Source organism: Phyllobates terribilis, unplaced genomic scaffold (genome assembly GCF_046119375.1).
Source record: "Phyllobates terribilis strain yellow unplaced genomic scaffold, ASM4611937v1 Scaffold_9__5_contigs__length_417890890, whole genome shotgun sequence".
In the NCBI taxonomy this organism is placed as follows: domain Eukaryota; kingdom Metazoa; phylum Chordata; class Amphibia; order Anura; family Dendrobatidae; genus Phyllobates; species Phyllobates terribilis.
The window spans coordinates 183,764,883-183,787,387 of record NW_027362769.1 but is presented as its reverse complement, the minus strand read 5'-3'; the positions used below and the strand labels follow the sequence as shown (position 1 = coordinate 183,787,387).

General features: G+C 51.8%; 1 protein-coding gene across 1 annotated transcript in view; it reads right to left on the bottom strand.

Annotated features, from left to right (window-relative positions):
• Positions 1-22,114, bottom strand: part of EPB41L5 (erythrocyte membrane protein band 4.1 like 5) — a 35,054-nt gene extending 12,940 nt beyond the window's left edge. The window contains exons 1-15 of the mRNA XM_073647496.1: positions 21,982-22,114; positions 17,953-18,139; positions 8,090-8,194; positions 7,174-7,216; positions 5,800-5,878; positions 5,647-5,691; positions 4,331-4,383; positions 3,867-3,987; positions 3,611-3,698; positions 3,272-3,360; positions 1,878-1,947; positions 1,509-1,678; positions 1,097-1,203; positions 964-991; positions 831-876 (exon numbers count right to left, since the gene is read on the bottom strand). Of these exons, the coding sequence (XP_073503597.1) occupies positions 831-876; positions 964-991; positions 1,097-1,203; positions 1,509-1,678; positions 1,878-1,947; positions 3,272-3,360; positions 3,611-3,698; positions 3,867-3,987; positions 4,331-4,383; positions 5,647-5,691; positions 5,800-5,878; positions 7,174-7,216; positions 8,090-8,194; positions 17,953-18,132 (1,224 nt within the window). The 5' untranslated portion in view covers positions 18,133-18,139; positions 21,982-22,114. The remainder of the gene's footprint in view (positions 1-830; positions 877-963; positions 992-1,096; positions 1,204-1,508; positions 1,679-1,877; positions 1,948-3,271; positions 3,361-3,610; positions 3,699-3,866; positions 3,988-4,330; positions 4,384-5,646; positions 5,692-5,799; positions 5,879-7,173; positions 7,217-8,089; positions 8,195-17,952; positions 18,140-21,981) is intronic.
• Positions 22,115-22,505: the final 391 nt, after the last annotated feature.

Sequence of the window (22,505 nt, the reverse complement as noted above, 5' to 3'; positions counted from 1 at the left end):
TGTGTGATACTGCCTGCTGAGCTCTGTATCTAATCCTATCCTGTGTGATACTGTCTGCTGAGCTGTGTATCTAATCCTATCATGTGTGATACTGTCTGCTGAGCTGTGTATCTAATCCCCTCCTGTGTGATACTGTCTGCTGAGCTGTGTATCTAATCCTCTCCTGTGTGATACTGTCTGCTGAGCCGTGTATCTAATCCTATCCTGTGTGATACTGTCTGCTGAGCCGTGTATCTAATCCTATCCTGTGTGATACTGTCTGCTGAGCTGTGTATCTAATCCTATCCTGTGTGATACTGTCTGCTGAGCCGTGTATCTAATCCTATCCTGTGTGATACTGTCTGCTGAGCCGTGTATCTAATCCTATCCTGTGTGATACTGTCTGCTGAGCCGTGTATCTAATCCTATCCTGTGTGATACTGTCTGCTGAGCCGTGTATCTAATCCTCTCCTGTGTGATACTGTCTGCTGAGCTCTGTATCTAATCCTATCCTGTGATACTGTCTGCTGAGCCGTGTATCTAATCCTCTCCTGTGTGATACTGCCTGCTGAGCTGTGTATCTAATCCTATCCTGTGTGATACTGTCTGCTGAGCCGTGTATCTAATCCCATCCTGTGTGATACTGTCTGCTGAGCTGTGTATCTAATCCTATCCTGGGTGATACTGTCTGCTGAGCCATGTATCTAATCCTATCCTGTGTGATACTGTCTGCTGAGCCGTGTATCTAATCCTCTCCTGTGTGATACTGTCTGCTGAGCCATGTATCTAATCCTCTGTGATACCACCTGCTGATTGGAGCGGATCAGTAGCGGGGGGTACGAGGTTCTTACTTGCTGAGCTCCGTTGTTCTGCACCGCAGGATCCGGCCGTTCGGCGCTGCAGGCGACAGAAGAGAAGACACATGAGGGTTGAGGCCGCGACTAGGCGGCTGCACTCGTCTGAGGCGATGCGGGCTGCACTCACCTGATCTGCTCGGATCGCAGACCTTGTGCTGTGAATGGAAAGACAAGAATCAGCAGATTGGAGTTGCAGCGTGCAGTAAAGCGACCCTGAGGCGGTGTCACCGCTCCGCTGATCCGCGCGGGTCGCTGCCTACCTCGATTTAGCAGGGTTCTCCGCGAGTAGCGTTTGCTGGGTCTGCGCTCGAAGGACGCCGAACGCCGCGGTTTGCTGGATTTTGTCGTCTGGTATTCGGTTTTGCCGCTGAAAAGAGACAGAAAGTCGTAACTGACGATCGCACGGATTAAAGGGGAAGTTCACAGACCAGAGCAGTCAAAGTCATGTTACATAGGACTGCAGAGTTACCATGGGGCTGCAAAACAGTGAAACAACTTCAGCTCTGCTACATTGGTTAAAGCCACACGTAGCGTCGAGTTGCAGGTTCTGCTCCAGTCACATCCAGAGCTGCACGCAGATTACTACAAGCTTCCACCCATGCATTGCAGAGCCATCAGCACAAAAGACTGCAGCTTTGGATGTGACCGGAGCAGAACAGTCGCCCTCCTCACCTGTATCTGAAGCGGGAGCCGAGCCGTATGAATCCAGAGCGGCTGGAGCTTTTCTGCGTGGGGCCCCGGAGCCGGAAGAAGGCATGATGCTCCACCGCACACTTCCACAGGTGCTTGCAGGCCTTCGGATGCTCCATCTTAAAGACAAACGTGTGCTCCTGCTCCTTGCCCTTTAAATCAGAGATATCGGTCAGTCTCCGGGACCTGCGGAGTCCAGACCGCCACAACGCCGGCACCGGGGCAGAGAGTGGTCCTTAAAGGCACACGATGAATAAAACGTGGCCACAGGGAGACACGAGAGCAGCGGCCATCCCATCCCCGGCTCCTTATATATAGCGGCCCCCGCAGGACGGACCCCACACTCCTCACCTGCTCGTCGTCCTCAACCACGACCAGCGTCAGCTTCGACTTCCTGAAGTCCAAGCGAGTTATTTTGGGCCTACGAGGAATGATTGACAGACGGCAGAGTTAGAAGAATTCTGGATTATCGGAGAGAAGGTAACAAGTGTCGCGGCTAACCACGCACCGCCATCACCGGGAGCGCGACGGCGCCAACCAATGAGGTCAAGGACCCGCGTCACCTAATAGGGTCACAGCTGAAGGTTTGTTACAATTGCATCCAGGCGATACAATCCCATCCCCCGTCACTCCGAGATCACAATGTGTCAGCGGGTAAAGTGTAACCAGAGGGAGAGAGGAGTCCGGACCGCACACAATGCAGCAAACCCTCCACTGTGAGAAGTAAACAGCTTTCTAGTCACTGACAGCAGCGGAGATCCTGAAGGCCGGAAGGAATTTATCCAAATCCTCTGGAAAGTTGGAGAACTTTCCATCACGATCAGTGAATGGACCCCGGACACGTCTTGGTCACCAGCACTCACTGCAAGGAACATCAGCAGCATACAAAAGTCAAGACCAGCGTCCATACCGGGGTGTTCAGTTACAAAAGAGGTGTTTGTTCTGCCATCCCAAAACACACAACGTTGCGACCCCATGTGGGTCTTTGTCAGGTACTTACTTGATAAAGACCCACACAGGGTCGCAACGTTGTGTGTTTTGGGATGGCAGAACAAACACCTCTTTTGTAACTGAACACCCCGGTATGGACGCTATCTTTGGTAACTGTCCAATAATCCGGAATATCTGGTCGTCTAGTCCAGGGCCGGGGCACAAACTCCGGAGTGCAGGGATTGTGGGGTCAGATCTAAATCTATTAAGAGCAGGAGGATCCGCCGGGCTGAGTGACGCTCCACCTGTAAATGCACCTGGCAGCCCCCCGCCCCCAGCATTAATCCGCCGCGGACAGGAGGGCTCCGGTTACACCACAATCTGCATTAGGAAATACCCGACATTTTCCAGATTCTGCAATCACTGCCAATCCTGGGGAATGTTTCCCCCTGGTGGTGGAGATGGGCATTACAGGAGCAGAAATGGGGTGATTGATTACAACCACCTGTACATCCCGGGACGCGGCGTCATAACACACAGATGACGACGCCGCTGATCTCCGGTCTGCAGCCAGTCCAAACCGCTGTGCCCCCGATAGAGACCAGACCATGGCTGCATCTCCCATCATGCATTGGTGAGATGGCAAATGTGACCCCCACAGTGCAGACTACAACCCCCAATATCCACAGCAGCACCTACAAAAACTACCACATTTGTGTCGTTCATAGATTCCAAACTTGTACAAGTCGTGAGGGTCCGCAGCCGGGGTTCAGTCCTCGGGAATATCCCGCGGCGCCGCTTATCGCAGGACTCACCAGAAGAACAATCCGATCTTTGTGTTCCCTTCGAACACCAGGACGCCCGTCGGGGTCAGTCCGAGCTGATAGTCGTTTCCATCTCGAGCCTGAAGACGACACAAGCGGAGGAGGGGAGCGGTCAGAGTCGGATACTCGGGGGCCGCAACACAAATCCAGGGGGCACAGATGGCGGCTTCACATCACAACTCCATGCTGTGCCCCTCCAACGGCGGCCATTAGCAATGATCAGCCACGCTGGGAGTTGTAGTTACACGGCAGCAGATGACAGAGCAGCGGACGGCGCCGCTTATCTCTGAAGACAAACGATGAATCCCGGCAGCGGACGGCGGCGCTCACCTTCACGATGTGCATGTCCACGCCGTACATCTCCAGCCACTTCGCTTTGTTCAGATAATTGGTTTCGGCTTCGGAGGGCATCTGACCCCTGGGGGAGAGAAAAGGGGGGAGATCGGCCATCATACACAGCGACGTACGGCGAGGAGGACCGGGCCAATAATGATAAGAGTCCCAGGCAGCAGATGCAGCTTTGGGTGTGACCAGAGTAAACCCCGACCTCAGTCACAAGATGAAGGCCCCGAGCCCCCCCGACTACCTGAACTCCTTCCACTTCTGAAACACGGCGAGCTCCATCTCCTCCGTCTGGGTCGGCACAAAGCGAAATTCTGACACCAGGTCCGGCGTGTGCTCTAGCGGGTCAAAGTCACCCAGCTCCCCTGGAGGGAGAATAACCCAAAAGCATCAAGAACATGGATCCAACAAGACATCGGTCCCCAACATCACAGCACAGGGGTCCGCAGCGTCTCAGGGCGGCCGGGTCACACGGGGTTAATCACCCGGCACCGAGAGGAAAGGTTAACACAGGATCCTCTGGAAATATCATGTTTCCCGGCAGCCAGCGCCAGCGCTCCAAATCCGGATTACCATCCCATCTCATCTCCACACAATCCCCTTATGAGCGCAGCAGCCAGACGGGGGGCTTAGTGCCCAAACCAGAGGGGGCACAGGACACACGCACCCAACATCCACCCAGCGCCATCGCGACCCCCCGCCACTTACCTTGCAGCGTGTAAGCCGCCAACTGCACAGCAGTGTCAAACGGGCACTCCAGCCTGCAAGACAACGGGCCAGACTGAGGACGGGCACGGCCAGGAAGTACCCGACACCTGTCACTTTAAGCAAACATTAAATAAAAACGCCCATGAAGGGTTAATACACCGAGCACTGGACATAATAGGATTTGTATGATGACCGGACGCATCGGCGACACCGCACTGGTGCCACCGCGTCCGGCCGACAGCCTGTCACTGTGCCAGGCGTGATGGGCGCCCGATGGGTAGAGAAGATGCCAGGCATCCAAACTGCTGCTCAGGACCACCGAGGACCAGGCCCCACAACCCCACCCCCTCACTGATTGCAGCCCCCTGTACAGCCATCAGGAAACTACAGCTCCCCCCGACCACCCGCAGCGCCACAGCTCCCAGCGCAACCTGACCACCCGCAGTGCCACAGCTACCCCCCGCCCACCACAACCCGCAGTGCCACAGCTACCCCCCGCCCACCATAACCCACAGCGCTACAGCCCCCCTCCCCCGACAACCCGCAGCGCCACAGCTCCCAGCGCGACAGCTACCCCCCGCCCACCACAACCATATAGTGTTTCCCCCCTTTGCACTATTTAGGTACTGGATGTGGCACCGATAAGAATCGGACATGTGTTACCTTTGGTGTTTTTTTTTGTTTTTTTTTTTCTTTCCCTCTGGAAACTAAAAGTATAAAATATTTCATATGCAAGTCAGGGGTCTTCGTTGCTCTCGGCGTGGCCCCTCAGTTTGCACAGTGAGCCATGTCGGTCAATGCTTCTGCACGGACTTCAGACGCTCTCACCGCCGTCAGCAGCATGGAAGCCGCAGACCGGAGCCGGCAATGACGAGAGCGGCTGAAGTCCGCGCAGAACCAGTGACAGCTCATTGTGCAAAGTAGGGGCCACGCCGAGAGCACCGAAGACCCCTGACTTGTACATGAAAGTTTATTTTCTGGCAACTAATCCACTAAAGGTGCGGGTCCTTCTAGGGGCCACGTCCCCCTCATACCTGTATAAGTGATGTAGTAATTAGGGGTGACAGATTCCCAGTAACACTGATCTACACAATCCTCTGAGCTGTGAACAATGCGGCTGATACATTGTAACAGAAGGGACCTTTGTGCTCTCCTGTGTAGACTGGATACAACTGCAGCCAACACCAAGTTCAAGAACTTTCCATTCTGCAATGATGGAGTGGACGCCGGCCCTTTAAACTGAGGCTGATATTGCCCCCAATATATTCTGGAGACATACATAGCGCACTGTGTGATGGGGGAGGGGGTGTACTTACTTTCCGCTGAGAATATCTTGTTTAAGCTGCAGAACAAACAAATATCTGTGAAAAAAAAGAAAGGAAATAATCAGTGCGATACGTGTGCTGCTCTCCCGTAGCTAAGCCCATCATTTGTGATACTGCTGTATCTAATCCCATCACGCGTGGTACCTGGTGAGCTCCTCCCGTAGGTTGTTGGGCTCTGACGAGTAGAACTTGACCCTCACATGCAGACAGTATGGGGGTCCGACTGCAGGAGGAAGACAGTGTCAGCTTTATCTAATGTATCCGGATCGGAGCGCTGACCCGGACTCCCCCCGGCGTCAGCGGCATCTCAGTGCCACAATTATATAATCAAATCAGACAGAGGCAGAATAATCCAGTTAATTCTGCGGGGGGAGGGGGCGCTTAAAGGGGAACTCTACCCCAGAAGTTGTAACCAGAACCTCATGGGCCCCAACGTCAAAACCTCCATCAGGGGCCAACTATCACGAGGGTTTGAGAAGAGCAAGAGTATTAAACGGGCCAAAGTTACCTCTCAGCCCCCACTGGGCTCCGGGGTCTGGACGCGACTGCACCCACCACAGCTACGCTCCCGTCTACCAGGTTCTTAAAGAAACCAATTCCTGCAGCCCGACCTCCCCACTAAGGCCCTGTGCACACGGAGGCTTATAGAGGCCGGCGCACCTGTGCAGTTTGTGAAGCAGAAGACGCTAGCGGTGTATTTCCGGGAGCGTCCTAAAGACCCCGTGTGCACAAGCCCTAAAGGGTCACTTGTCCGATTTGTGGGAACTTTTCCAGGATTTCTCTGCAGTCCATCGATTACTAATAAAATCCAATCCCTCCCAGAGCTGCATCCAGAATCCGGCCCCGTGTGCGTCATCCCGATATACACATCCCACAATGCAATGCAGCCCACACAGGGCAGATTCGGACCCCCAGCCTACACGCATCTATACCAGGAAGACATCAGGGGACCGGCGACTGCAGCTCTGGATGTGACTGGAGTGAAGATGCTTTGATTAAGTATTTTCAGAGCTGCAGATTCCAATGACGGCGGTGACGACCTCAGCAGCTGCACGGAGCGGCCGGTGCCCAGGATGGCGTCTACAGGTAGCAGGTGGGGTCATGCCCTCGGCCGGGGAAGCCGCCGCTGAATCGCGACCTGAGCCGCTCTCTAATTTCAGGCATCAGAGATCGGGGAATGTAGAACGACCGGCACCCAATTAAGTCATTATACTGGGATGTGACCAGCGGCGGTGGTCATGGAGCGTGGCATTGCACCTACCGCCCTCCCCCGCACCAAGGTGGCAGAGCGGACAATTCAGCCTCATGTCAGGGAGGTGATGGGCTGCAGCGCTCACAGACCTCCTCCACTGCAGGGCAGACACGGTTAGGTGTCAAGTTCACTGTCCCAGCTGTGCTCTTAAAGGGGACACAACACCCGTAGAGCTGAGCGCCTGTACAGTGGGGTCATGTAAGACAAGTGGGGCCTCCTATAAGAGATCCCTCCCAACATGTGACAGTGGGGGGCGCACTACTTACTCTTCACCTGCTTTTTAATGCTCTTTGTGTTGTCCAGCCAGTGCTGAGGAGAAAGGGAAGAGAAGGGTTAACACCATAGGTAGTGTATTAAATACCTGCAGTCCTATGTAACAGTGATAACACTGCAGACAGATAACGTAGTACATGTCACCTGCAGTCCTATGTAACACCACAGATAACACAGTGATAACTCTGAGTACAGATAATGTAGTAGATGTCACCTGCAGTCCTATGTAACACCACAGATAGCACAGTGATAACTACCTGAGTACAGATAATGTAGTAGATGTCACCTGCAGTCCTATGTAACACCACAGATAACACAGTGATAACTCTGAGTACAGATAATGTAGTAGATGTCACATGCAGTCCTATGTAACACCACAGATAACATAGTGATACCTCTGAGCCCAGATAGTGTGGTGTTACATGGGACTGCAGGAGACCGACTCCTCCATTACTCTGTATATATCCCGTTCTTATAACTTCATACATTGTATATTTGTGACTTTACTTCATTTGTCACCAAACTCTTCCCTGTACAAGGAGCCGCCCCTCCCCCATTAGTGGCAGTGAGACCCCTGGGAGGCGCCCCTACAGGAGGACCCCCGCTCCGCTCGCTCGGTGCCTGTCTCCGAGCTGCTCAATTCCAGCCCAGGAATGTGGAGGAGATGAAAGAAAACAGGCTCCTAAAGAAGAAGAAGAGAAACAGCCGGAGCTCCTCATCCCGGCCGGCCCCCCAGCACCAGGGGAGAAGGCATGCAGGGGCCACAACCCGCCCTGACCGGGGGCCACAGGATCGGTCATACAACCCAGTGTCATCACTGGAAATCTGAGGAATATCAATCAGAAGTAAAGTGAGGGGCTTCAGCCCCCGAAATCACTGCCCCCTCATCCTCATCAGCCCCCAGTGTACCGGCACTTGTGCTGAATCCATGAACTGTAGCCCGAAGTAATCCTTCTCGATCAGGTCCAGGTGATACATCATCTGCTCAAACAGCTCCTGACCTTTGGCTTTTTTCTAAAAAACAGAAATCCAGGAATTAACCCTCCGAGAGGCAATATTCATTGTAAATATCCACACTACAAGCCCCAGCAAACCCCCCCCCCCCCCCCCCCCACCGAACGTGCCCTCCGAAGACCCCCGGTCACAGCATTAATACCACAGAAGGAAGGGAAATTATTGAGAAGCTACAAAATCTGCAAGCTGTTGTCCCATGTTATCAGCCATTCAGTCTTCATATCTCCAGCATGTAAGATTAAGAATTTGCATGAGGAGCTCCCCCGCTCCTGTAACTGGCATCTAGGACCTCACCCCTTGCTGGAGGGGCCACAGGTGACTGCTCCCACCCGAGCTCGTGGGGGTCTCTTACTCTTCCTCAGCCTGCTCTGCGGTTATGGCATTTGCAGAGTTGCACCAGTCACTTAGTTTGGACATTGCTCTGCGCCTCTGCGGGTCCTCATACCCACTGAGCCATCACAGTGCAGGGTGCATGGTGAGGACGGGTTCCCCGGTGGTGCAGACGCATGGGGCCCCACTCTCTCCTGCTTCCTCCTTTTCTTAAGGCAGCAAAATTGGGCGAATCACGGTGCCAGACAGCGGCAGCCAAATAGACAAATGCTGCAGTGGTTGTAGAGCGCAGTGCACACCTGACCCAAGGAGACGCATAAAGACGCAAGTCATGTGCACACAGTACACCGTGCCCACCTCAGTGAAGCAGCTGCTCCCCACCTGAGCGGCACACGGGGGTCCCTGCGGCCTGTGAATAATGGCCGGTCCATGGTCATCAGCCCGAGATCTCACTCCATGGCCCAAATCTCCCCCCAGGATGAGGCTTCTGATAGTTTGAAAGAGTAAAAACGATGTGGGACTTGTGCCCCGGCAACAGGAGGATCCATGACGGTAGAAGCCACAAGATCCGTGGCGACTGGAGGATCCATGACGGTAGAAGCCACAAGATCCGTGGCGACTGGAGGATCCATGACGGTAGAAGCCACAAGATCCGTGGCGACTGGAGGATCCATGACGGTAGAAGCCACAAGATCCGTGGCGACTGGAGGATCCATGACGGTAGAAGCCACAAGATCCGTGGCGACTGGAGGATCCATGACGGTAGAAGCCACAAGATCCGTTCCACAAGTCAAAATAAATAAATCCCAAATATTTTTATTAGAAATTGAAAAAGGCAAAATAAATTACACAATGATCGTGCTTATTCCTCCTCTTAAAGGGGACGTCCACTGGTCAACAACCCACGTATAAACGCCCCCAGACTGCGGCACTGAATATAGGAGGAAGATATAAGAAGTGTTCACTTCCGTCCTGCGCTGTTGGCCTCCGAGTCCTGTGTCCCCATCATTGCGACTGGTTGGCTGCAGCGGTCATTAGGTCACAGGGCCAGTGAGGAACACGGGGCTCAGAGCGGATGAGCAGATCCGTGAACAGGAGATATCTGGCCTCCCTGAGTCCAGTGCAGCCTCTACACAGCAGTGACGTCATGACTACAGTGCACATCACCGCTGCAGCCAATCACGGAGCTCAGTGGCTGTGCGGATTCAGCGATTGGCTGCAGCGGTGATGAACGTCTTATTCATGATGTGACTGCCGCAGACAGACAGATTGGAGCAGCGCTGCACTCAGGGGGCAGACAGCATCGGCCGCCGTACACACGTCCTGTAATATCATCAGTGCCGCTCTACTGATGTGGAAGCGACGCCGGAGAATCCCTTTAATAAAGCGCCTTGTTCTCCTTCTATGCCGTGGCTTTGTGGTGAAGCGCTCAGCACCATCAGGTCGCTGCTATTGTCCTGGTGAACCCCGAGGGGCGGCAGCGGCTACTGGACACATCACCAGTGAGAGAAACAATAGGGGCAACTCAACATAAAGGAGAAGCAGACAATTCCCATATGAAGGGCGACTCCCCCCGCCGCAGACACAATCAGTAACCGGGAAAGCCGAGTGACCACAAACATGGCGGACACGCCAGCTCAGAGGTTGGCACCCAGCTCTTCCAGAGTCCTGAATGGCGGCTTCACAGGATAGGACAGGTTAACCATTCAGGAGTCTGGTCGAGCCGGTGTGGCGGAGGTCCCATGTCTGCACTCAGTTCTGGCTCCAGATCCGGCTGCTCCGGATTTTATCCAGGAATTTTCTTGCATTCTTCACAAACACTTAAGAAAGCGACGATGTCTGAAGGGCCGAGATATAAGCTGGAGAACTGGTTTATCACTGGTCAGGGCTGTGGATGAGCAGGAATGTGGTGGCCACGACCAGGGAGGGGGCCGGAGGGTGCAGGACGCTCCTCAGCGCAGGACGGGCACTGTCTGGGCAATGGCTGAAAAGCCTCTTTGTGTCTCTTAATGAGCCGAGCTGAGGCCATTGTTCTGGACAAGTGACCAACAAAAATACTGGCCAGCAGCTCAACAGCGCAAGAGGCGCAAACACCGGGGACCCCAGACCCCAAAATGTCTCATTACCCCATAGACCCAGGACTGACCGGAGCCCCTCACCATCCAAGCCCCGAGACTGCAGAAGTCACATCAGAGGCTCAGCAGACAGTATCACACAGGAGAGGATTAGATACACAGCTCAGCAGACAGTATCACACAGGATAGGATTAGATACACGGCTCAGCAGACAGTATCACACAGGATAGGATTAGATACACGGCTCAGCAGACAGTATCACACAGGAGAGGATTAGATACACAGCTCAGCAGACAGTATCACACAGGAGAGGATTAGATACACGGCTCCGCAGACAGCATCACATGTGGCAGGCTTAGATACATGGCTCAGCAAACAGTATCACACAGGATAGGATTAGATACAGTAGATCAGCAGATATAATCGGATTAGATATGTCATAATCTGTGTGATACTCTCTGCTCAGTAGATGATCAATGGCTGATGAATCATTTTTTTGCCCAGGGCTCAGACTCCTTCCATCCACATGACGCCCCCCTGAGGGAGGCTGCGGTACTGCAGGGTGCGGAAATGTTCTTAAGGTGCAGCCTGCAGTGTGAAGAAATGGGGTTTTAATTAAGGATCTACAGTTTGTGGCGTTTTTACTTTTCTGGGTATTATCAGTTTATTCTGTTGCTACATTTTGCCCCATTAATTGCGGTGACATTACAGGACCCGTTTCTTTGGCCTCCAGCTGGTGAATATTTAACCTTCGCTGCTATTTGAGGGTTTATTTAGTTTTCATGAACTTTCACTGATGTTTGGATTCTCCTCACAGCTTCTCACATCCCGGAGAGGTGCGAGCCTGAACCGCGTCCATGCGAACTGCGTCCGACACTTCCCGTCACACAATGGAAATCTGTGCTTTGTGGCAACATGGAATGACCCCGACTGAAGGTTACAGCAGACAAAGGGCCGCTCCGGAGGGGAGACATCTCCTGGCCCTTCCTCCAGAGCAACCGGCATCTGATCAGTCTTATCGATCACTGGCGGCTGGAGAGTCCCTTTGTCTCGCCCTGTTCCCCATCAGACACCAAAATTCAATCATGTAATGAAAACTTCTGAAACTTTCTCATATACTTTGTATTTGAATTCCTCACAATTTTTAAGATCTCTACTTGCTTTCCAGAGCAAAACCCTTCTCACATCTAGGCCCTTGAAGCATTTACCTGCACCGATACAATGTAACAAACCATCACAGGAGAGGCACAAGTCTGAATGAGGCCTAAGTGCTCAGCTGAATGTAAAATCAGTTTCCATTTACTCACAGCAAGCAGAAATCCTGAAAATAATTAAGAGATGACATTACCAAGAGAAAGGTATCAGAAAAGTGCACAATGACCAAACTTTTTGGCATCAAATCCTTCAAAACTGAATTTGCCCTGTGACCAGAGGAGTAACTGAGCGCTCCCAAGCACCCATGAAAAATCTGTAAATGAGGCCGACAACTACGGCACATTTATTACACTGGTGTTACGTGGCAGAGCTACACTTAGGGCTCCTGAGGCACCAGGGCCAATATGTAAATGCCACCTCTACTCCCTTTACGGTGCCCATTATGGTGGGTCAGTTTTGTGGCACCTGAACATTTTTCCTGGTGCAATGAGACAATGGGTTGTCACCAGATCTTAGTCAGTGATACAATGTACACTGCTCAAAAAAATAAAGGGAAGACTTAAACAACAGAATATAACTCCAAGTAAATCAAACTTCTGTGAAATCAAACTGTCCACTTAGGAAGCGACACTGATTGACAATCAATCTCACCTGCTGTTGTGCAAATGGAATAGACAATAGATGGAAATTATTGGCAATTATCAAGACACCCTCAATAAAGGAGTGGTTCTGCAGGTGGGGACCACAGACCACATCTCAGTACCAATGCTTTCTGGCTGATGTTTTGGTCACTTTTGAATGTTGGTTCTGCTTTCACATTCGTGGTAGCATGAGACGGACTCTACAACCCACAAAAGTTGCTCAGGTAGTGCAGCTCATCCAGGATGGCACATCAATGCGAGCTGTGGCAAGAAGGTTTGCTGTGTCTGTCAGTGTAGTGTCCAGAGGCTGGAGGCGCTACCAGGAGACAGGCCAGTACACCAGGAGATGTGGAGGGGGCCGTAGGAGGACAACAACCCAGCAGCAGGACCGCTACCTCCGCCTTTGTGCAAGGAGGAACAGGAGGAGCACTGCCAGAGCCCTGCAAAATGACCTCCAGCAGGCCACAAATGTGCATGTGTCTGCACAAACGGTTAGAAACCGACTCCATGAGATGGTATGAGGGCACGACATCCACAGATGGGGGTTGTGCTCACAGCCCAACACCGTGCAGGACGCTTGGCATTTGCCACAGAACACCAGGATTGGCAAAGTGGCCACTGGCGCCCTGTGCTCTTCACAGATGAAAGCCGGTTCACACTGAGCACATGTGACAAACGTGACAGAGTCTGGAGACGCCGTGGAGAGCGATCTGCTGCCTGCAACATCCTTCATCATGACCGGTATGGCAGTGGGTCAGTAATGGTGTGGGGTGGCATTTCTTTGGAGGGCCGCACAGCCCTCCACGCGCTCGCCAGAGGTAGCCTGACTGCCATTAGGTACCGAGATGAGATCCTCAGACCCCTTGTGAGACCATATGCTGGTGCGGTTGGCCCTGGGTTCCTCCTAATGCAGGACAATGCCAGACCTCATGTGGCTGGAGTGTGTCAGCAGTTCCTGCAAGATGAAGGCATTGAAGCTATGGACTGGCCCGCCCGTTCCCCAGACCTGAATCCGATTGAGCACATCAGGGACATCATGTCTCGCTCCACCCACCAACGTCACGTTGCACCACAGACTGTCCAGGAGTTGGCGGATGCTTTAGTCCAGGTCTGGGAGGAGATCCCACAGGAGACCATCTGCAACCTCATCAGGAGCATGCCCAGGCATTGTAGGGAGGTCATACAGGCACGTGGAGGCCACACACAATACTCAGCCTCATCAGGAGCATGCCCAGGCGTTGTAGGGAGGTCATACAGGCACGTGGAGGCCACACACAATACTGAGCCTCATCAGGAGCATGCCCAGGCGTTGTAGGGAGGTCATACAGGCACGTGGAGGCCACACACAATACTCAGCCTCATCAGGAGCATGGCCAGGCGTTGTAGGGAGGTCATACAGGCACGTGGAGGCCACACACAATACTCAGCCTCATCAGGAGCATGCCCAGGCGTTGTAGGGAGGTCATACAGGCACGTGGAGGCCACACACAATACTCAGCCTCATCAGGAGCATGGCCAGGCGTTGTAGGGAGGTCATACAGGCACGTGGAGGCCACACACAATACTCAGCCTCATCAGGAGCATGCCCAGGCGTTGTAGGGAGGTCATACAGGCACGTGGAGGCCACACACTATACTCAGCCTCATCAGGAGCATGCCCAGGTGTTGTAGGGAGGTCATACAGGAACGTGGAGGCCACACACAATACTCAGCCTCATCAGGAGCATGCCCAGGCATTGTAGGGAGGTCATACAGGCACGTGGAGGCCACACACAATACTCACCCTCATTGTGACTTGTTTTAAGGACATTACATCACAGTTGGATCAGCCTGTAGTGGGTTTTTCCACTTTCATTTTGGGGGTGACTCCACATCCAGGCCTCCATTGGTTAATAAATGGGATTTCCATTGATGATTTTTGGGTGATTTTGTTGTCAGCACATTCAGCTTTCTACAGAACAAAGTATTCAATGAGAAGATTTCATTCATTCAGATCTAGGAGGGGTATTTCAGTGTTCCCTTTAGTTTTTTGAGCAGTGTATATGTCTCAGCCATTGTTTGCAGGAGTCTGCACATCTCATGAAGGGGTTTTTGGGGTTTTCGGGTTACTCTGACTGCAGATTGCCAGGATTCACCAATGTGCATTTTGTACAGAATTTCCCCGAATCCCCAGATCGAGTGTCAGTCATGTGACCGCAGTACGAGATTTGCCTATTTGTGGTCGGTCACATGTGGACTAGATTCTCATCCACTTCTCGTAAAGCTTTGACCTCCGGGAGTCACAGAGTAACTGCAGAAATTTACATCAACCCCAGAAAACCTTTAATATAGAAAAGGCTAAAACTGCACAACACTCAATCTCTGATCATCGATCTCCCCATCAGTCATCTATTCTATCAGTCATTAATTTGGGTTCAATTAAATTAACAATAAAGCCCCGATGTCTATTATGTCCTAATGTGCTGAGAAATTCAGGACAATCTATACAACATCCATAAGATACAAAATATCGATATTTATACATTGTATTGACATAAAAATACATATATATGTTTATGTATCAATATGTCAACACAAGGTATATAAATACACACATTGTATCCATCAGCTCCAACACTGAATGATTGATCTGACGACCAGGACTTAAGTCAGCACCCCGAATAATATTTCCTACAGCGTTCTCCCTCAGAGCCGATGTGAGTCCTGCTCCCCCTCCCCCGGTCTCATTATAAGAGAGGACTCAATGATTAAAAAAAAGAAACAGACAGAACCGGTCAGAAACCAAGAGCAGCATCACAGCGAGCACAAACCTCATCATAATGATTAAAGGGGCCACAGCACCATAAACCCTGAGATTATATCAGTACTGGAGCGTTATAAGAGGGGCTGATATCAGTCACATATGGTGTAATGTCTGGAGGTTATATCAGTACTGGAGCGTTATAAGAGGGGCTGATATCAGTCACATATGGTGTAATGTCTGGAGGTTATATCAGTACTGGAGCGTTATAAGAGGGGCTGATATCAGTCACATATGGTGTAATGTCTGGAGGTTATATCAGTACTGGAGCGTTATAAGAGAGGCTGATATCAGTCACATATGATGTAATGTCTGGAGGTTATATCAGTACTGGAGCGTTATAAGAGGGGCTGATATCAGTCACATATGATGTAATGTCTGGAGGTTATATCAGTACTGGAGCGTTATAAGAGGGGCTGATATCAGTCACATATGGTGTAATGTCTGGAGGTTATATCAGTACTGGAGCGTTATAAGAGGGGCTGATATCAGTCACATATGATGTAATGTCTGGAGGTTATATCAGTACTGGAGCGTTATAAGAGGCTGATATCAGTCACATATGGTGTAATGTCTGGAGGTTATATCAGTACTGGAGCGTTATAAGAGGCTGATATCAGTCACATATGGTGTAATGTCTGGAGGTTATATCAGTACTGGAGCGTTATAAGAGGGGCTGATATCAGTCACATATGATGTAATGTCTGGAGGTTATATCAGTACTGGAGCGTTATAAGAGGGGCTGATATCAGTCACATATGATGTAATGTCTGGAGGTTATATCAGTACTGGAGCGTTATAAGAGGCTGATATCAGTCACATATGGTGTAATGTCTGGAGGTTATATCAGTACTGGAGCGTTATAAGAGGCTGATATCAGTCACATATGGTGTAATGTCTGGAGGTTATATCAGTACTGGAGCGTTATAAGTATTACAAACCACATATCCAAGCCCTTTCCACTTCCTGCCGACTCCAACTTAAAAATATCTCCCGGATCCGCACATTCCCCAATAAAGAATCTGCAGAAACACTAGTGCACGCCCTCATCATCTCCCACCTCATCTACTGCAACCTCCTGCTCTGTGGCCTCCCCTCTAACACTCTCGCACCCCTCCAATCTATCCTAAACTCTGCTGCTCGACTAATCCACCTGTCCCCCCGCTATTCCCCGGCCTCTCCTCTCTGTCAATCCCTTCACTGGCTCCCCATTGCCCAGAGACTCAAGTTCAAGACCCTAACCATGACATACAAAGCCATCCACAACCTGTCTCCTCCATACATCTGTGACCTAGTCTCCTGGTACATACCCGCACGCAACCGCCAATCCTCACAAGATCTCCTTCTCTACTCCCCTCTTATCTCCTCTTCCCACAATCACATACAAGATTTCTCCCGTGCTTCCCCCCTACTCTGGAACTCTCTACCCCAACATATCAGACTCTCGCCTACCATGGAAACCTTCAAAAGAAACCTGAAGACCCAGCTCTTCCGAGAAGCCTACAACCTGCAGTAACCATCACTCCACCATACCGCTCCACGACCAGCTCTACCCTCACCTACTGTATCCTCACCCATCCCCTGTAGATTGTGAGCCCTCGCGGGCAGGGTCCTCGCTCCACCATACCACTGCACGACCAGCTCTACCCTCACCTACTGTATCCTCACCCATCCCCTGTAGACTGTGAGCCCTCGCGGGCAGGGTCCTCGCTCCACCATACCGCTGCACGACCAGCTCTACCCTCACCTACTGTATCCTCACCCATCCCCTGTAGATTGTGAGCCCTCGCGGGCAGGGTCCTCGCTCCACCATACCGCTGCACGACCAGCTCTACCCTCACCTACTGTATCCTCACCCATCCCCTGTAGATTGTGAGCCCTCGCGGGCAGGGTCCTCGCTCCACCATACCACTGCACGACCAGCTCTACCCTCACCTACTGTATCCTCACCCATCCCCTGTAGACTGTGAGCCCTCGCGGGCAGGGTCCTCGCTCCACCATACCGCTGCACGACCAGCTCTACCCTCACCTACTGTATCCTCACCCATCCCCTGTAGATTGTGAGCCCTCGCGGGCAGGGTCCTCCCTCCTCCTGTACCAGTCGCTGACTTGTATTATTCAGGATCATTGTACTTATTTTTTTATTATATATATCCCAATCACATGTAAAGCGCCATGGAATAAATGCTGCTATAATAATAATAAATAATGAGTAAAAACACATATATAAAGTCCTGGTGACTGGTGATGTTGTGTATAGTAATGATAGTTGAGACAGGGAAATTCACAGTTACACTTTCTGCAAGTTAAAAGAAAAAAAAAAAGTAATAATCGTATATATTCTGTATAAAAGCCTCTTTGGAGTTACTTTTCCTTTAAGATCACAGTTTATTATCACAAAACTTTGTGTAGATGGTAGAACTGTAGAGAAGAGCGACAGAAAGTGAACAATGCATCAGATTTATGTCGCTCAGGGAATGTAGAAGCCGCGGGAACAGCCGCCATCATCAGAGGAACATCACAAAACTACGCAGAAGGAACTGTCACCAGGCTGAAGTCTCAATTTTTGCCCGTAATTTATTTCATGCTGTTCCTCCTGATTAGGACTTTTTTTTATATTGGCATTTGGTCCCTGGGATCTGGGGCTTTATATTCAGTGATAATTTTCATGGGGACGCGGCTCACAAGGACTAATGCAGAGCAGCAAATAAAAGAAGAAGAGTAAGAAGCTTCTGCCCTGGCGGCAGGTGTCACTCACCGGCAGATCCACGCTGACGTCGCTCCCGTCCAATAGCGAGACCCTGCATGTGATGATGGACCTGGCATCCCCAGCGGCCGGTATGTGGGTCACCGCTCTTTGGGCTTCCCGAAGTCGTTCCTTCTCTGCATGCCGGTGCATGGACCGGCGCCCAAGCGTCCGCCGGAAAAAACTCAACATCTTCTGGCTGCAGACAACACAATGTAAAAAAAAAAAAGTGTCAAGTTATAAATGAGAAAGTTACAAAAAGTGATAGAAGAAAAGACAGAAGTCTTCAGAGACGGCAGCGAGACAATCGTCCCTGCGGACGGAGTCAGATCTGATGGGGGATCAGCCCCGGACGTCAACGAGAGAGATCTGCTGAAACCAGTGACTCATCCACAGGTACAAACTGGTTTCATCTCCTGAATCTACACTGGTGACAGTCAGACACGAGTCTGAACATGAACCTGGCGTCACCCCCAAAACTGCGGGGAGAGGGCACAGACCTGCAGGTGGCGACCACTGATCCCAAGGACAGAGGGGAGGAATATATGTTATATCTGCTGCCCCCAACAGCGAATAGAAACATTAAATATCAAACTGCCATCTGCAGCAATAATGGAGAGGAAACAATGGAATGTGGCAAAATAACCCTCCGACCCCATCCGGACCTTCAGGGCCAGTTATAATCAGTGACTCTGGCCTCAGTGTGTCAGAATCAGGCTACTGCAGCTTTCCACCGCCATGCTTTACACTGCAGCACTGCTTGTCCTGTACAAGGAAAGAGGACTGTCACTACTGCAAGGACACAATGACCATAAACTACAAGTAACGAAGTCACCAGCGAAAAAGAAGGAAACTGAGCAGTATTAAAGGGGATGTCTCAGGACAGGACCTAGGGTGTGATGAGACAACCCCTTTAAGTGGACCTCAATTCCTCTCTAGTCTTTTCACAGAGATGGAACATTTAGATAGTAAGCTCCGCAGGCGACGACAGGCGCTCCGTAGGCGACAACAGGCGCTCCGCAGAGCGCACCGCCACCTTATAATGGGCAGTGCTGCGGACCGCGGTCACATTTTAGGTCCACAGAACAGAATCCGGATAACGCCACTGACATAGAAACCCCAAATTAGGAAGGATCAGAGATAAAGCGAACATTAATGTGAATGTCTGCCTCCATAATACAGGAGACTAATCATGGACAGAGAGTGACGCCAGGGAACTACTACCCCCAGCAGGCACATAACTGCTCCTACAGACTAATGCTAAACTGAAGAAGTACATCCAGTCTGGAGAGGTTTAGACAAAATGCTCCATAGGGTCCTGCTGGAAAACCCCAGGTGGTCACTGCAGGGTCTTGGCATTGCAGCTGTTGAGAAACTACAACTCCCAGCATGTCAGGGCACGCTGAGAGCCAAGGTCCTGGGGCTACTGGAGACCAGAGAATGGCGATTATTTCTACTGGACGAGCAGCGGTGACGGCCACAACGTCCCCTCTGCTGCATGACGGCCACAACGTCCCCTCTGCTGCATGACGGCCACAACGTCCCCTCTGCTGCATGACGGCCACAACGTCCCCTCTGCTGCATGACGGCCACAACGTCCCCTCTGCTGCATGACGGCCACAACGTCCCCTCTGCTGCATGACGGCCACAACGTCCCCTCTGCTGCATGACGGCCACAACGTCCCCTCTGCTGCATGACGGCCACAACGTCCCCTCTGCTGCATGACGGCCACAACGTCCCCTCTGCTGCATGACGGCCACAACGTCCCCTCTGCTGCATGACGGCCACAACGTCCCCTCTGCTGCATGACGGCCACAACGTCCCCTCTGCTGCATGACGGCCACAACGTCCCCTCTGCTGCATGACGGCCACAACGTCCCCTCTGCTGCATGACGGCCACAACGTCCCCTCTGCTGCATGACGGCCACAACGTCCCCTCTGCTGCATGACGGCCACAACGTCCCCTCTGCTGCATGACGGCCACAACGTCCCCTCTGCTGCATGACGGCCACAACGTCCCCTCTGCTGCATGACGGCCACAACGTCCCCTCTGCTGCATGACGGCCACAACGTCCCCTCTGCTGCATGACGGCCACAACGTCCCCTCTGCTGCATGACGGCCACAACGTCCCCTCTGCTGCATGACGGCCACAACGTCCCCTCTGCTGCATGACGGCCACAACGTCCCCTCTGCTGCACAACGGCATATGCTAGTTGGGGCCCTATTATTGCATTGGGGGCCAGGAGCTTAAATAAACACCTACTGCTCTCTGTTATCAGCTACTTCAGGCCAGAGCAGGGCTAAGTGTAGGGATGATGAGCACAGTCTACTGCTCCCCGTTATCAGCCACTTTCAGCTGGCATGACTCAGACTGATCTTTAGCGGGATTCAATGGAATATTCCGGTTTCACCTAATATCTCCTGCTCTCTTCTTGCAGTCGCTCACTGTTTATGTCGCCCCGTCATGGACACAGGTGCAGGGTTCCTTACAGGACGCAGCTCTGGGTAAATCTTGACTTTTGAGATACACAAGACCCCAGAGGAGACTTTCACCTGCAGCAGAGCCACCTGAGCAAACACCCTGCCCCCGCTCTCACTATCACTCCCAGCAGATAAAGATCTAGTACTACACCTGCAATTGGTGGAAACAATCCAGTGCAGGGTTGACCCATGACGGAGCCTGCAGCAGAACTACAACTCCCATCATAGTCTGCAGACCTAACCTGTTGTAGCCACTCAGGCAGCAGATAGAGACTCCAGTGCATGAAGACTATGGAGGGGCCACAGAATAGATACTGTCCGGGGCCCAGGGCCCAGGACCCGCTCAGGCCACGATGGTAGGATTGTACCATATATACGGGGAAGACTCCTGTGTGGGCAGGAAAATGGCAGCGCCCCAGGACCCACTGCCCTTGACACCGATGAGCCGGCCCAGGGGTGTGCGGATTTCTAGGCGCCTGTAAGAAACAATGTGACATCATATAAAACAATCTATTTGGGAGGTTTGTGAGTCACCTTCATGTGATCATCCAGCACCCAGAAACCATGCAGAGGGCACATGATACAATGTAGCACACAGCTGACAATCCACAGCCCCTCCCCCACTATCACACAATCCCTGGAAACGTAACAATTAAATATTACAAAGTGCAACAAAGGAAAAACACCAGAATAATCCCAGAAGGAAACAATGAGCTGCGGCTGATACCAGTCACATCCTATTGGTAATAAAGGGGGAGGAGTGCGGGATCCGACTACACAGCGCCGCTCTGTAGTCTGTCACCATGGAGACACACAGCTCTGCACAGGAGCTGGAGACAGAGAACGGTTAAATCTGTTTCTATTTTGGACACATTGAAAACATTGGTTACAGAAGTTTACACACCCTGAACAGTATTACAATTCTACTATGGCGCATCCGGGGTTAATACCACGCTTTATATCATCTCACAGACTGCTCGGGCTCAGGCCGTGTTCACACGTGAAGATACGCTGCGTATTATATCGGCACCGACATCCACAATGAAAAGCCCAAAACGCGCCGGCAGAGACTAAAAACGCGCAGCGGTCAGCAGGTTCCATGGAAATCACATCCGCTTTACAGAACGAACCTCGGCTCCGGCGCCAGGTGTGAACACGGCCCTGCAGAAAATACGACAGTCGTATAAATCGCTCACCGGCCGATAAACGAGCGAGAGAGATCACCAAACCTCACAAAATTACCCGTCTGCAGTGACAGCGCCAGAATAAAGACAAAACTGCAGAAAAGTCACAGGACAAAGAGAATCAGAATCAGGGGAAAGCCGCACATTATCACAGCCTCCAGTCATCAGACGATCGGCCGATCACATCGTCCAGCAGACCATTACCAGACTTCTGGCCGGGCTGCACTTTTATGGCCGATCTGATCTGTCGGTTGTAACAACATCCAGAGGCTCCAGACAAGCGCCGCACAGCTGCAGACTCGTTACACTGTGTCGGCTCCGGGGTTGGACTGATACATTGTGACACTTTGCTCGTCCCCGCAGGCAGCGCTCACCTCGGTGTCGGTCCCGGCTCTGGACGCTGCTCCTCGGCTCTCACTCCTCACATCTCCCAGGAAATGGCGTCTGCAGCTGCGGGCAGGAGCGGAACTCTTAAAGGGGCGACGCCCAGAAGCGGTGGGGTCCGCAGTGAGGGAGGGGGCTCCAGGAGGACAATGCCGCACTGATCCTGGGGGAGTCCGTGCTCTGTGCGGAGCGAAACCTGTGTCTTATTTATTATTTCTATTATTTATTTACAATATTGACATTCTGAGGATTCCGCTATATAATGTGTATATATATATATATATAATGCACACCGGACGGACAGACGCCTCGTCATCTTCCAAGGATTTCGGTATATAATGCATAATGTGCAGCAGACGAACAGACCCCTCATCATATTCTGAGGATTCCGCTATATACTGTGGTGCAACGTGACGTTGGTGGATGGAGCGAGACATGATGTCCCAGATGTGCTCAATCGGATTCAGGTCTGGGGAACGGGCGGCCAGTCCATAGCTTCAATGCCTTCATCTTG